Below are 15,335 nucleotides of genomic sequence, written 5' to 3'. Positions count from 1 at the left end.
AGGACTTTTTTTTTTAAATCTATAAAATTTTGAAAGAAAAAAAAATTAATTTTATATATTATTTAAAAAATATATATATATATTTTTTTTTTTTTTTATTATTATTTTTTTTTTTTTGTTAAGGAATAAATATTATAAATTATTCTTGGTATTTTATACACTTTGATGCACATTATCCATATTTTCATACGAATCGTTTAGATTTTTAAAAATATTCCATAGCCTCTCATCAGAGATAATATAGGATTTGAATGGTAGAAGAGAACAGATCCTCAACACAAACTAGAAAATAAAATCTTTCACTTCATATAATGGCATAGAAATGCCATGGCATAATAATTATATACACTTCGCGTCATCAGGTTAGCGCCCCCCCTTACACTCATTTTCTTTTACGTTTTTCTCTTTGCCTATTGCACACAACTTCTTGGTTTTTTTTTTATTTCATTATCATCATATGAGATGTCTCTCATACCAAAAAAAAGCGCGAGTGAAAACCCGTTATGTTTTATTTTCTATCCTTCTCTATTTTCGCAAAAAATGTGTGCACTTATTTTGCGTCATCAGATTAGCGCCCCCAAATGCAATTGTACTTATCTTGCTTATTTTGGCAATTACACTCACCAAATTTTTTGTGAAGCTCAAAGTATTCAATATATTTATAGTATGGGTAAAGAAACAGTTTTATCTTTGGTTGAAAATCAAAGATTGAGGCATACTTTGAATCTAGACTATGCAACCATAAAATTGCTGAAAAATCAGGAAAAACACAAAAACTAAGTGGCAATTTTCTTACAAATAGGGAAAACTATGGAAAAAACTATATAAGCGGCAATAATCAAGTGATTTCAGAAGGAAATAGAAGAGCATTAGTTCAAGAAGCTTCGAATTCCCACGAATCGACCACCAAGATTAGAGTTAAAATCAGTGTTAAGACGAGCTTATCAACGGTCTAAAGAGCAATTAAGAAAGTTAATTACTTAAAGAAACAGAATGTAAAAAAAAAGTCACCAGTCGATATGCTGAGAAAAGAAATACGCATTAATTTTGGCCGGGCGAACATGACGTGGCCTATCCAATGGCAGCATGTTGGCTTTTCTGATGAGAAAAATTGAATTTGGAAGGAACTGATGGCTATAATTATTATATCCATGACCTACTCATAGAAGAACAATTTTTGGAACGGTTTCCAAGCCGCTGCGGCGGGGGGGTGGTGTGGCATTTGTGTAGGTATCAATATCTTACTACAGCACTTGCAAGCTTCAATTTTTGACATCGCGCATGAACGCATAGGACAATAATATCGTGTTTAAAACTGCTGTTCCGCATTTCTATAACCTGTCTGAAAACCGGCATTAGATTTTCCAGCATGATAATGCCCCAATTCAGACCGCCCGATCCCTGAAGTCCTAGATTCAGGGCCAAAAAATTGATCTCATGTAGTGGCCACCATACTCACTCGACCTTAATATCATTGGAAACGTCTGGGGATGGTTGGTCAGGAAAGTATATGAGTCCGGAAAGCATTATAGTACAAAGACAGAGTTAATCGAAGGTACTGAACACGCTTAATCAACCATATCCTTGAATAATATTGAACAACTTTATAATTCCATACCTAATCGAATTTTTTAAGTAATTTCAAACAAAAAACGGCACTACGCACTACTAATATTACTTAAAAATAACAATTGCTTAAAATACAGGTGTTATATTTGGTAATTAACTTAAATAAATTGAATTTAGAGCAGGGGGCGCTAATCTGATGACCAAATTTTTGTTACATGTTTTTTGTACATTTTACAAAAAAAATTATTAAAAAATAATCCTTATTGTTACAGTAGCCATTCTTTTTGTATTTTAAAGAGAAATAAATGGAGTATAATGTAAAAAAATTTCAAAGATGGAGCTCTGCTGGTTTAGATTTTATTTAGCTTTGAGGTTGAGTGTAAAGGGGGGCGCTAACCTGATGACGCGCAGTGTATTATGAGACTAAATGCCATTCAGACAAAATTGTTTAATTATACAATTTTCAAGGCTGTTCTGCCCTTTCTAAGGCAGGCTTAAAACTCACTCTACCCACATAAGATGTACAAAATATTTCTTTCCATGTCCACAACTCAATTCGTCATCATAATTAATTGGTTTTCGGCATAACATAGAGTCAGCTACTTAAGCTGCTTTGAATACCGGCCAATTATTAATTTATGCACATATTTTGACTTTCACTTAATGAAAAGAAATTAAGAGGTGATTCATCATGGCACAGGGCGGCCGTTGCACTTTCACGCCCATACGTGTTCAACTTACTCGGATTGAGGGAGTAGGCCAGCTTTTTGGCGAACTGCGAGAGACGCACGGACAGGACGATCACTGGGAAGCCGACCAGCTGCACGGGCAGCTCGAACAGCGGATCCGGATTCTGGGCCAAGCCCTGCTCCACATAGTCCAGCAGCAGCACCAGCAGCACATAGAGCGTGGGCAGCAGCGACAAGGTGCAAATGTAGCGCAGATTCATGCTGGATGGCGGAGGCCAGACGACGAGGCAACTTGGTGCGTTTAAAGTCTTCGAGTGACTGAGCCAAGTTAATGCCGCAGCGGGCCGCCAAAGCGCAGCAAACAAAACACAAAACACAAAACTACAACTCGAAGAGAGAGAGGATGACAAAAATAAAGTGTAAAGCTAAAAAACAACAACAGCAACAACAACGACAGCAAGCGACGCTCTTCGAGCCAAGTTGGTGGCCAAGTTTGCTTTGCATTTTGACCAAGTTTCGTGCGGAAGCAAAAGAAGCCAAAGACAAGTGAAAGTGAGGCAATATGGTCAAGTAGAGGGCGCAGCCGAGCCTACCCAGCTCTAAGAGTGTGTGTGTGAGTGAGTGTGTGATATATGTGTGTGTGTGTGTGTGTGCAATAGTTTTAAAAGCAACCAAACCAGTTGCAGCTCAGCTGTTGCCTCTGTCTCTCTCTCTCTCACTAACTCACTCTCGCTCTTTCACTCTACTCTACCTCTCACTCTCTCGCTTTTCCTCTCTGTTTGCAATTATGAAAAGTTATGAAATTCTCCATTTTAGTGGCCGTTACTTTCGCACCTGTAATTTCCTCTTGACTTAGGCGCTGTGCCTTGGCGTGTCTGCCCCGCCTGGCTGGCTGGCGTGCCTCGCGTCTGGTATGCGTTACAGTTAGGTTTTGCATATCAATTACTTAATCTGCGTCACTTTAGCCACATTCGCTCCATTCCGCTCTGTGTCTTAGGTTAAGGCTCGAGCCCAAGACCCCAAGTCAGCAGCTGTTAAGCAGTTTAGCAATTTGCACGGGGCTAAGTGTTAAGCAAAATAATACTTAAACTGATATATGAAGTAGTTTTTAGCATATGTTAGTATATATGTATATGAATATGTATACTCTAACTCAGAGATGAGCATTGGGACTCGAGTGATAAACTTCTCACAGGGAAATTATATATTCATATGCAGTATATACGAGATAACCTTTACGGTCTTCTTTAATAATTAAGAAAAATAATTGTTTTTATTTAGTATATGCCAGCATATAAATAAATATATGTAACATCCGACTTAGACAAGCCAAAAGTTTAGTATAGGCTGATGAGAGCAATAATCTAATAATCTAGCTATCTAATCTAATCTATATTTAGCTATTTATGTATTTATATCATTATATTATAATTAATAATATCCGTATATATAACTCAGCCTTAGGACTTGAGTTAAGCTCAAGAAGCAAGCAAATCAGCATAATTAATCATATCATAATCATCATCATAATCATGCAATTGGTATCATATAATAACTGTGAATAGTATTTTACATTCCCTCTTTAACAAATTATTAACAGCTCGTTAAGACGCATCTTCCCAACTTGGCTTACAGCAAACTCAGTCAACGGCCACGCCTTAGCCGTAGTTAGTGCTGCGATCATGAGCATCATCAGCTCGCATTTCCACACTCAAATTTTGCTGTTGTTGATTTGTCCAATTAACACAATTTGCGGCTCAGTTTAATAACTCAACTTTGGGCAATCGTTTGGCCAATCATTTGTCAAATGCGTGAGCTGCGCTCCATGGAGCACGTTGCGCTGTCCACGCATTTTGGCCAGGCCAATTCAGTTCAGATTGATATAGATGTGCAGCTTGACTTTCAATTCCATGCGCATTGAGTAAATGTCTAGGAGAACTGATCATGGCTATTTATCTATATCGAGAACGAGTCAGTTGGCCACTTGGCCAGTTGCTCTAGCTGTGCTTGCCGTTAGCCACACAATTGAGTCTAATAACGGCTAATTGCTGACTAGAACTGACATAATCAGTCGATCGCTCGTTCACTCAGGCTCAAGCTGAAACTTGACCGACAATGCTGCCACTGTGGCTCTTGGCCAGTCAGTCAATCAGTCGATTGCTTGGTTACGCAAGACGGCGCCTGTTAACACTTGCGGATTAAGCTGCAACGGCGGAGTGCTGCAACTTGGCAGCTCCCACTGCTAACTTGGCTTACATTTGCAGCAACTTGGGTGTGTACGTTGATACCCAAGCAAAAATATGAAAAGGGTATGGTATGGTTGAGCATTATGGAGACAGCAAAGTGATAATATAGTGATAATGATATTCTAATAAGACCAGCCAAAAAAGCAGACGAATTTTATTGAGGCAGATTCTTTGTATTCCCTAAGATTCATCTATGAGCAGTGTTAGAAATCAGAATGATAGTAGAGCGAGAGAGTGATTCTAAGAGGGAGAGAGTGAGTCTGAAAGGGACAGAGAGCGAGAGAGAGAGAGAGAGAGAGAGAGAGAGAAAAAACAAGGTAAGGCTGTGAGAGCGTAAGAAAACGAATGAAAACAGAGAGAATGAAATACCAAAAAAGGGAGAGTAGCAGAGAAGAAATGAAAGAGACAGAGATAGGAACCAACTACGAAAAGAGAGAGAGAGTGTGAAACATAGAGCGACAAAGAGATAGAAGGAAAACAGCACGGAGAGATAGTGCGAGAAAGACAGAGGGAAAAATGGAGATATAAAGGTAGGATAAAGGTAGGTATGAACAGCCCAGCTATTTATGCCTTCCTCTCCATACAATTCCCTCTACGCATACATATAGTATAACACAATGTGTATAACAGATATGCAACCAGTATAAGAATAATTAACAATAATTTTATAATTGCTAATAATAACATATATAAATGGAAATACTCCTGCGGCAATCAAAGTAGTTATAAAAAAATAATAATAATAATAAATTATAATTTAATATTAACTAACAAATTAATATATCCAGTCATACTTCAATAACTTTACGCTTTTTAAAATATACATAAAATTATTCGCAGGGTATTGGTGGTGCAACCACGCCAATTGTTGCATCTGCACGTTGTTGTTGCTTGTTGTTGTTGCTCTGCTTCCTTTGTTGAGCCGCGTAATTTTCATGTTTTTCCAGTTGCCTGACACTTGCCGTTTTGGTTGCGCGCTCGCAGGTCCGGATTTCAAGTGGGAACTGGGCTGGCGAGAGTGAGAGGGCGAGAGAGTGGGAGAGTGAGAGGGGGATTGGGAGAGTGTCTGCCTTTCCTTTGCGTTTGGGCAATGCAATGCGGAAATATTAGGCAATGCAACAGACTGATAGAAGTTCGACTGGCTGTTGAGAGTCTCATGAGCTGCACTTGCTGGCGGCACTCGTCACACATTGCACAACAACAACAACAACAACAACAACAACAACAACGGCAACAACAAACAACTTGTCAAACGTCAGACCAAATATAGCGAGAGCTGCATCGCTCGCCATCCCCAAATCGAAACAATGAAAGTCCGCCGAGGTCCACTTTTGGCACGCAACGAGCGTAACAACCGGCTGAGTGACCCAATTCCATTGATATTACAAATTGTTTACTTTTATTGTTTATTGTTTTGTGTTAAGCCATCCAATGAAGGCACCAAATAAACTGAAACGTAATTTCGCGCGATTGTTTTTAACGTGTTTTTAGTTTTGGTCTTTGGCAAGCAGACGTGGCCTAAATCGCGGCTCTTGCCAAACGCAACGTGTTCGGGCCGCCATGATAATATCGATTATGCCACACAAGTCCCACAAGTCCATTGCAGAGCTGCAAGAATGAATAATAATAATAATTTCGCTAGAATTGGCCAGCGAATTGACTTGTTTACTTTCTCAGCTCAAATTATTGTTTAACACTTAATTAGCCATTTAATATGTGCGTCATAATTCGGCCATTTCGCTCAGATTCTTTGATTATTTTACGGCGTATTTAGGCGTATGTGTGTGGTCAGTTTTACGCCTCGAGCATGCTCAATGAGGCAATCAGCGAACCCAAATATTGTTGCCACTTTTTAATGCCGTTTCGTTGAAACTGTGCAATGTCAACAAACGATTTGCATTTTAAGCGAATTCGTCTTCAATGTGACTCAATTATTGCGCTCTGCCCAAAAGTATGCAATGAATTGCATTGCAATTTGCATATGAGTTGGAGATTCAGATGACTCCCATATCTGAGTGGAGGGACAATCGAAGTGCTTCAGTGGAAACTATCAGAGCTGGAGTTCTGTAAGCATCGACGCAGACTTCTAACAACAAAACTCAAAATTTGCAGGAGATGGATTGAATGAGAATGGTTTCTGAGGTATCTAGCGATGCCCAGAGTTACAGAAATGCAATTAAACTCGTTACACAGCCTTAGACATTCAATAAATTATAAAAGAATTATACCTATATAAAAGAATTGCAGTAGAATCCAGTTATAACGACTCCACTTATAGCGTCCCTACGGTTATTGAGTCAAAAACTCTGATTCCTAGAAAAAAATTTCCTGAGTAAACTTATGTGGTTTTCAAGGTATAATGACGATCCCTTGAGCGTCGTTATAACCGGATTCTACTGTATTATTTTTAATTAGACTTATTATTTAACTAGACTTTTATAGCCAACATGCCAACATTTCATCAGCTCAGTCAGCTATAGCCTCCAAATACCACTACTCATACTCCATTCTCAGACATTGAACACTAGTTAATTCGATTGGAAAATCTAGCTTGATCATGTTGAGATATTATAGTCTACACGCTATAATTACTGAGATGAGGAAATCATCAGTTGCAAGCACTTTCAGTTCAGTTACAACTCCCATAATGAGCAACGAAAGTGTTAACTCACTCTGTTGGCTTATCGTGATTGGGCTTTGGTCACACTGCAAAACTTGATTGAAGTGCGACACGCCAAACTCACATATTACAGTTGCCATTAACTCTAATACAGCATTTCCTAGCACTTAAGAAATAACAATTATAAATACATTTTGCACGCCGAAGGGCGTTTAGGCTTCAAGATAATGTAGCTCTATTATAGTTCTATATATATATTCATTTATTTATATATTTTGCGAATGTATACTTTGAATAAATGGTCGCATCATTAGTTATAGCAAAAGCAAAATGCACTTGGGAATTCATATTAAATAACAATATGCATTTATTTACAATTACACGCGCATTGAACTAAGGCTAAGTTAACTAAAATATAATTGAGATAGACTAGGCACGCTTAATGACTAATTAGCGCACTTAGAGCTAGCTAATCGATACGAATTACAAATTGTCACATCAGTCATGCCGTCACAGGCTCCAGCACTGTGGAGGCACTTGTCAATGCTTGGCAGCCAGCCGAGGGCCTTGGAGAGCGAAAAATTTATGGTACAATAGGTAAGTCTCTTCAGCGTCAGTATACAATCATCATCATCTTTATGTGTAGGTGTGTGTGTGTGTGTGCGATATTCGTCTGTATGTGTGTGTGCGTGTGTGCGTACGCCTACTACATCTAGTGCTTAATTTAATAATCTATGATCACATTGGCTGGCATCAACTAAACGCGCACCTTATAGCTCAGTTTCATCAGCTTCTTGGAGCTGATGGGGCAGTTGGGCCAGAGATTGGCACAGCCCATGGGACCGCTCAGATTGTCGCTAGAGTGACGCATCAGTTCACCCATATGGGCAGCGAAATACCATTTGCTCGGCGGCATATTCATCATCCAGGGCATAGTCGGCGATCTGCAAGAGACGACAGCAAAATGCGGAAGATTCGTTTACAAAATTTGTCTAAACACATATACATATATATTTCTATACAGCTCAGGGTTTCACACGGGGTCGTATTGGTGTGTGTGTGTGTGTGTGTGTGTGGAGACAGCTGCTCAGTAGAACACAAACGATTCTGTGTGTAGCCGGTAACAGCTCACCTTCGACTCAAGTGCGAGGTTACAGCGCGTCGCATTGCCTATGTGAGGTAGGTTAGGCCCGATCGATGCGAGCCAATAGTGGAAAATCTTGCCGATGCTGTTGTCCAAACAAGGCCAAGTGCTCAATACGACTGTAAACATCTTCAGTTTGTGTTTTGTAAGCTGAGCTTTTAGTTCGTTGAACGACCCGACAGAGCAGAGATCAATGGCAGTTAAAACAGTGTTTATATGTTGTTTTTTTTTTACTCTCAGTTGCTCTCACTTAAAAGGGTTAAACTACAAGCTACAGCTGAACTCTATTTACTATACATATAGTTTATTACGTCTCACACTCACCTTATCAATCTGAGCAGCTCGCGCTCCTTTTCGCTCAGCTGGTACTCCGGCTTGGCAGCCAGCTCGCACAGCATCTTGGGCAGACACGACTCCTTGATGGTATCCGACAGCTGTGTTTTGGTCTTCAGGCTGGCTCCAGTGATAGCCGCAGCTGCCACGGGCTTGAGTGCAGCTGCAGCCGAAAACTCATCAAAGTCGTGCTCTGCAAATTACTCAAATTGTTTAATTAAAAATATTTTAAGATTTTGATCTAATTTTTGCATTTGCACTTTTAAGTTTTTTTTTCTCAAATTTGGGTATTTTTGTTTTCTTAGCTATGTATTCTGACAAAGAGCAAACTTTCAACTGCGCAAAAATAAACACGTCAAGGCCAAAGCAACGAAATTCAAAAATATTTTGGGAATCAAAAGAAAAGAAACTTCTCAAAAGCTCCAAGTTGAATATGAATGCACTCTAAAGGTATTGTAGAGAAGCCATATTGGATAAAATATATACGTCAATATATATAAATATTTGTGGATCATTAATGTACTGCATATATGTGTAATCTATCATATCATATACCAGAAGAAGAGTGATAGAGAGGGAGAGCTATATGCACATGTATATCAAATTTCTATATCGTCAAACCAGCGTAAAAGATGATTAGCGACAGAGGCCATTATTATATTTTTCTTAGCTACGCAAATTAAAAATGATTTATATATTCTAAGTAAATTCAAAAATTCGAATGTCTGCTTTAATATAAGAAATAAATAGAACAAATTTGAAAACAACTAGAAATCAAAATTATTAAAAAATATTAAATTAACCTGAAGCCAAAATTGTTGTTTTAATTTGACTAAACTTCGTTTTTGTTTTAATCAACTTTTTTAAATATTTGTTTAAACTTTTGCTTTAATATACATGTTTCTTTTACATTGCTTCAAAAGTTAGCTCAAAAAAATACTAAAATACGTAAAAACAATATATTGCAAAATATTAAATTATTGTGATAACGAATTGAATCTATTTTCTATTTTTGAAGCATTTATATTATTTATAATTTTTGTATTTTATAAAATATAAATATAACTATTGCTATAACCAATTTAATTTTTTTTTCTTTTTTTTTAACATATATTTTATTTATAATTTTTTTAAATTTAAATTTAAATATGTTTTCTAGGCATTTATTTTATTCAAATTTTTGTTTAATTTTATAAAATAATCAAAAACCCAGTTGTCTTTAATTTTAGCAAGAATAAACGAAAATTCGTTGAAAAAAATGTTGAATATTAACAGAGAACGTCTAGGCGGCGTTATGCCAATGTCCCACAGTGTATATATAATATATATAGGAGAGTATACTCAGACTCGCAAATAAACGAAATATGCTTAACAATAAATGCGCATTTATATTGTTGAACTTTCTGTTTGTGGCAACTTTGGCTTTAATTAAACATCAACGCAAATATTTAGCTTTTAAATAGCCAACAAGGTAAATGGCAAGTGCTGGCAGCATCTAGAAGCAACAATTTTAACTTAACTTATAAATAAACCTTTTTCACTTTTAATTTCGGTTCGGTTGATTAAATATTTGAATCGAGTTTCAATATTGCGATTATGTTTTTGTTTTGATTTTTTGCTTTTTTCAATAGACAGTGACAGGCGGTCAGGCGAGTGAGAACTCGCCCCCTGCAAGGCCAAAACGTGCGTTGAACTTTGATTTTTTCCTAAACGAATTTCAACGCCGAGACAAGTATTTGCTTAGTCATTTGGTCGATGTTTAGATTAATTAATTATGGTGTTGTATAAATATTAAAATATTTAAGCTTAAACCAACTGGCAGTTATTGGCAATTAACCAGAAATCAGCGAAATCCAACTGCGGCTGTGCCTCCTCCTCCTCCTCCTCCTGCTGCTGCTGCTGCTGCTCTACCCCCAGCCAGCTGGACTTTGTATGCGGAAAAGAGTTTTTGGGCTCGAAGCCTGTGAAAAGTGACGCAAGGCACGCAGGGTGGCGACTAATAATTTGTGGCTTTTAATTTATGGCCCAATGAATATTTTAGCCAAGTCTGCTTGTGAGGCGGTGCTCAAATCAAACCTGATTCCCAACGACGACTATCGCAATGCATTCTATACGATGCTGAATCTTTCTTTCGGCGAGTGGCTTTAGAGTGTTATCAAAACCATATCCGAAATGAGCTCACTTTGTATCTAACTGCACGTACTCAGTGTGTCTGCTTTGATTGGGCCTCGATAAATAACTGCAAGTTCTGCATGTTCATCACGCACTGCACTTATCAGACAACGTGCAGTGCATGCCAAAGAAAATAAATTTAGATTGACTGTCGTACGATTTAGTGAACGAAACCTGTAACGTAATGACCCTAGTTAGCTACAATTCCATTTTGCAAGCTATTAGCACCGATTTTATGCAATAGCCGAGAATTCATTTCAGGGCACTCTCGATTTCCGTAGAACTAGTTTGTCAGCATAGAGCGGGTATTACTTAGCCTAACTGGTTTTCGGCCGGCATTTCCAATTGGCTCAAATGCTTCACGCTTAAATCAGTTCAATCTGCATGAAAATAGCGCAAGTCCAGTCCAGTTCTCTAAGGTTTTTGTGCTCAAGCATTCTGTTCCGCTAACTTCCTGTTAACTTGGCATAATCAGAGCAGCGCTGCTCTGAACTTGTGTCTAGACCATACGGCATTGGAATCTTAAACTCAGCTAGATGCGGGGCAATTCAAATATATTGTGAGAGATTCCCCATGGTGGTTAGGAAAGTTGCAGTGCAGTTTCCCACACAGATTTCCAGCACATGCAAACGGGGGACTGGGAAGCAAATGAAAACTTGTCGCTGTTCGTTGATTTTATTACGTGAAGTTTATTTGCTTGGCATTTTTCCACTTTCACCTCGACGCAAGCAAAAACCAAAAGAGACCCAAGCATACAAACATCAAATCAGCCGAGACGAGAGAGAGAGAGAGAGAGAGAGAGAAATACCTCAAAGCCGATAGCAGATGATCTCATGTTAATGAACTATGCTATTCCGGTTAGATTTTACAGCTGTAGCTCTAAAGTGTCAAGTTAACATTTAACTGTTAAAAATTCACACTGCACCAGTGCTTTGTTGATGAGGCGAAACGAGAGGTTAGGGCTGATCAGAGCTGAGCTCAGCTGTTATCCAGCTAACATTCACTTAACACACTTGCCATTAAACTTTTATATTGATTTTGACAGGAACATAAAATAACATCAATCAAGTAACAAATTAACATATGATTGAAGATAATATCATTAATGGCCGGAAATGACCTCGCTGAAAAGTCAAAGTCTCTTGTTAACATTCGATTAACATACTGTATGCGCATTATTAACATAACACTCTACACAATCTTAAGCTAAGATTGTAAATGTTATATATTAACATTAGATTTGACATTGACATAAGCTACAGTCAATAAGAAAGTTATAATTCCATCATAATAATGACCAATACTATAATTCACCCCAGTTAACAGTCACTTAACAGGCAGCGTATTGAATATTAAAAAAAAGCAACTGCCACATTGATATAATTAATTTTACCACTTGCCAGCTGTTAAATGTTAAATACTAACATGAAGTTTGACAAGTGCTTAACCCACTGCCATAACACTCTCTTTGCACTAGTGTACTTGCTCTGCAGATAACATTCCCATTAACATGAGCTACTCTCAAAATATTATCTTTAAAGCTTTTTGACCTCAAATTTCAATAGATTCTTCAGCTCCCATTAAAAAAAAAACTTGCCTCAAGCTGCACTTTGACTTTCGTTTGTATTTAATTAATTTTTATTTATTGAGCTTTACTCTCATGTTATCGAGAGTCGAAGCATTGCATAATCGTACCCGCATGTTGAGGAAAAAAAAACAAAACAGAAATCATTTATGAGTCTTATGTCACTTGCCTACCGTGACGCTATAAAATTATGCAAATCGCTGGGCATTGGAAAGTGGTTACAAACATGCTTCGAAAGCTTCAAACATTTGTGCGGCATGGGCATGGGTAGACCATGTCCGGCAAAGCGTTAAATAATATGTAAATAATATGGAACGCCGTCTACCGCGAGCTCTTCCTCGATATCTGTTACTCGGGCTGCAGGGGAAGCCGTGAAATAAGAAAGAAAAATAAATCAATTTAAATAAGCAAATAGACTGAGTGAGCTGCTTGTATATTAGATCAAACTGGAGTTGATATCGGTGTTAAAATATAAATAAAAATATCAATGCTGTTTAAAACTAGATTTAAGATTGTCAACTGATATGAGCTAAAAATAGGAATACATTTCATATATTTTTTATTAAACTAGTCTCTCGTGAATTTAGTCTAGAACTGCATGTTGCCGAAAACTAGACATTTTTTCATTGATATTAAAGTCTCATTAGAAAAAAGTTCCTTAGATAATGCCTACGCACAAAAATGAGCAAACAAATAGCATGTCATGCGAGACATATAGAAAAAACCAAAAACTCGTGTGGAAACTTTTTAATTAGCTGCTTAAAATGCGGGGCAATGATTTTTTTTTTTTTTTTTTTTTTTTTTTTTTTTTGGCCAGCCAACACTTAAATGGCCTGTTAAATGTCAACATTTAAGTGTCTATGAAATAGTCTAGACAGTTCAAGCTGAAAAGCGACGCAACATGGGTACAAAGCCAAGTTATAAAACCTAAGTAGTCTATACAGCCCTGCCTAGAATTCTAAAGTTAATTGTGTATAATGCGAGAAAGAGTTTCTAAGTCTTATGTAAGAACAGCTTATTGAAGACAAGGCTAAACAAAACTCAGTTCAAACTGCGCTAGAATATAAAATATACTTTGCCTCCTTCCTGAAAAATTATATCCTGATTTTACAAACTGTACAAAATTTTATTTTAAAGCATTTATAGTTTTGAGATCAGTTTTAGTTGATTATCAAAATTATATCATAATAGGAAATTGCTAAAAATTAAGTTTTAAAATTATTATTTATATGTGTCCATATAAATATATTTTGTATTCTCATGCTGGCCAATTTAAAAATTATTAATTGGCAATTATCGAAAATGAATTAACATTTAACATTTTTTAAATTGTATTATAGCGCCTTGTATATAAGAGGGCAGCCCATTCCGGTTAACTGACAAAGCTTTAATTCAATTATTTGCTTACACGTGTTGCCAGCTTTTTACATTACAAATCGAAAAGCATGAAGCTTCCATTTATGAATCGAAACTGACCTTGATACAAACAAATAAAGCGCGACTTAAAAAATATGAAAAAATAAAGAAATATACAGACAACACAGAGAGCTCGATTCATGAAGCAACCCATAAAAATAAAAGTGCGAGCGAGACAGACAGATGTGTTGCAATGTGCCGAGTGTGTAAAAATTTGCGTTGTTAATGCCAAAAAAAAATGAAGAAAAAACGGTTAAACAAAAGTCAAGCTTAAATTTGCGTAAAAAACGAAACCCAAATTCAATTACAAAACTGAAATGCATACGGAGTGGAATACGTGGGGTGGAATATGGCATAAAGTCACTCACCTTCGCCTATGTCGATTTCGGCATTCTTCTGCTGAAACTTGGCAGCCGGAGCGGGTCCGGTTGGGGGACCCCCACCCTGCACGCCCACCTCATCCGGATGATCCGATTTAACGCCACGCACACTGTAACCGCCGTAGCCAAAGAGATCGCCGACCAGCAGCAGCGATGCGACTCCAAATATCATCAGGCGGCAGCGCCAAGCGGTGTCCATGAGCGCCATATCGAATGGTTGTGTTTGTTGTTGTCGTTGTTGCTTTTTTTTCTAGTTTTTTTTTCTTTTTTTTTTGTTTTTGTATTATTTGTAATAACTTGTCGTATTGAACTCCCGATTTGTTATCACCTTCTAATGGCAGCTTTTGTGTAATACAGCGCAGCCTCTGACAGTGACACTTTTTTCAATGAAAACTCGTGCGAGTGCGACAAAACAAAAATGAAAGTTGGAAAAACGAAAGTAAACGATTTGCGTTTTATATATGTTTCTATTTCAGTTACTTTTGCGGTTTTTTTTGTTGCTTCTTCTCAGTTTGAAAACGTTTTTAAATTAAACGCTAGTTGCCGTTAACGGTTGTTGTTGTGGCTCAGAGGCTATTAAATTTGGCATTCAAGCGCACACGGCACGAGTTTGTTAGCTGTAACTGTAACTGTAAATCCGCGGCGAAACACACGCGACAAAACGCAAAGCGACGCGTGCAACCTGAAGGCGGCTTACAGCAGAACTGAAGCAGCGGCCGAAGCGCTGAGCTCAGCTCGACTCAAGCCAGCCAGCCAAACAGCTGACGGCTCATCGCGAGAGAGAGACAGAGAGAGAGAGCGGGAGAGTGAGCGAGTGATCACGCGATGGAGCAAGAGAGTGAGCCAACTTACCTGCTGCTCACCTGTTGCTGACTTTTGGCACTCACTGTTGGGTTAATTAGCGGCTGTGCATCAAAACAAAAAGATATACACAAAGCGATTTCATTTTGGAACAAGCCCAATACATATAGTTGTATATATATACACCAAAAAAATATATATGTATGCATATAGGCTCGATCGCATAACCATGTATTTGGAGCGACAACAAATTATTTTTGGCACTGTCTTGAGTTCGATTACCTGTCACGGGCTAATGTCCGCGGCTGATATTATTTAAGTGCATCTTAAGTGCACAGTGGTTCAAGTGTCAGCAAAATAATGTGCGCACATTTACATAG

At 37.8% G+C, this 15,335-nt stretch overlaps 2 protein-coding genes across 3 annotated transcripts in view; both read right to left on the bottom strand.

Moving 5' to 3' along the window:
- The window catches only part of LOC6582920, a 52,912-nt gene that overhangs the window by 5,344 nt on the left and 32,233 nt on the right, over positions 1-15,335 (bottom strand). Inside the window, exon 1 of one of the 2 annotated variants that reach the window (XM_002008566.4) lies at positions 2,311-2,575. The exons of the other annotated variant lie outside the window; for it this stretch is intronic. Coding sequence (XP_002008602.1) covers positions 2,311-2,518 — 208 coding nt within the window. The 5' untranslated portion in view covers positions 2,519-2,575. Of the gene's footprint in view, positions 1-2,310; positions 2,576-15,335 lie in introns of those variants that run through there. 2 annotated transcript variants of the gene reach the window in all.
- On the bottom strand, positions 7,468-14,841 carry LOC6582919. Its single transcript, XM_002008565.4, has 3 exons — positions 14,143-14,841; positions 8,593-8,794; positions 7,468-8,068 (listed from the first exon to the last, which is right to left on the bottom strand). Exons 1-3 carry the CDS (start codon positions 14,360-14,362, stop codon positions 7,882-7,884), a joined length of 609 nt encoding a protein of 202 aa, XP_002008601.1. The 5' UTR covers positions 14,363-14,841; the 3' UTR covers positions 7,468-7,881.

The sequence above is a fragment of the Drosophila mojavensis genome, unplaced genomic scaffold, assembly GCF_018153725.1.
Source record: "Drosophila mojavensis isolate 15081-1352.22 unplaced genomic scaffold, ASM1815372v1 contig_74, whole genome shotgun sequence".
NCBI lineage: Eukaryota > Metazoa > Arthropoda > Insecta > Diptera > Drosophilidae > Drosophila > Drosophila mojavensis.
The sequence above is the reverse complement of the archived record's forward strand: the minus strand, read 5'-3'. Positions and strand labels throughout refer to the sequence as shown.

Bases quoted from the DNA above. Each gene is read 5' to 3' on its own strand.
- LOC6582919 (XM_002008565.4), bottom strand. From the start codon at position 14,362: ATGGCGCTCATGGACACCGCTTGGCGCTGCCGCCTGATGATATTTGGA. The intron at 8,795-14,142 runs GTGAGTGACTTT...AGTAATTTGCAG, and splicing joins CGAAATCGACATAGGCGAAG to AGCACGACTTTGATGAGTTT. The intron at 8,069-8,592 runs GTGAGTGTGAGA...CGTCTCTTGCAG, and splicing joins GAGCTGCTCAGATTGATAAG to ATCGCCGACTATGCCCTGGA.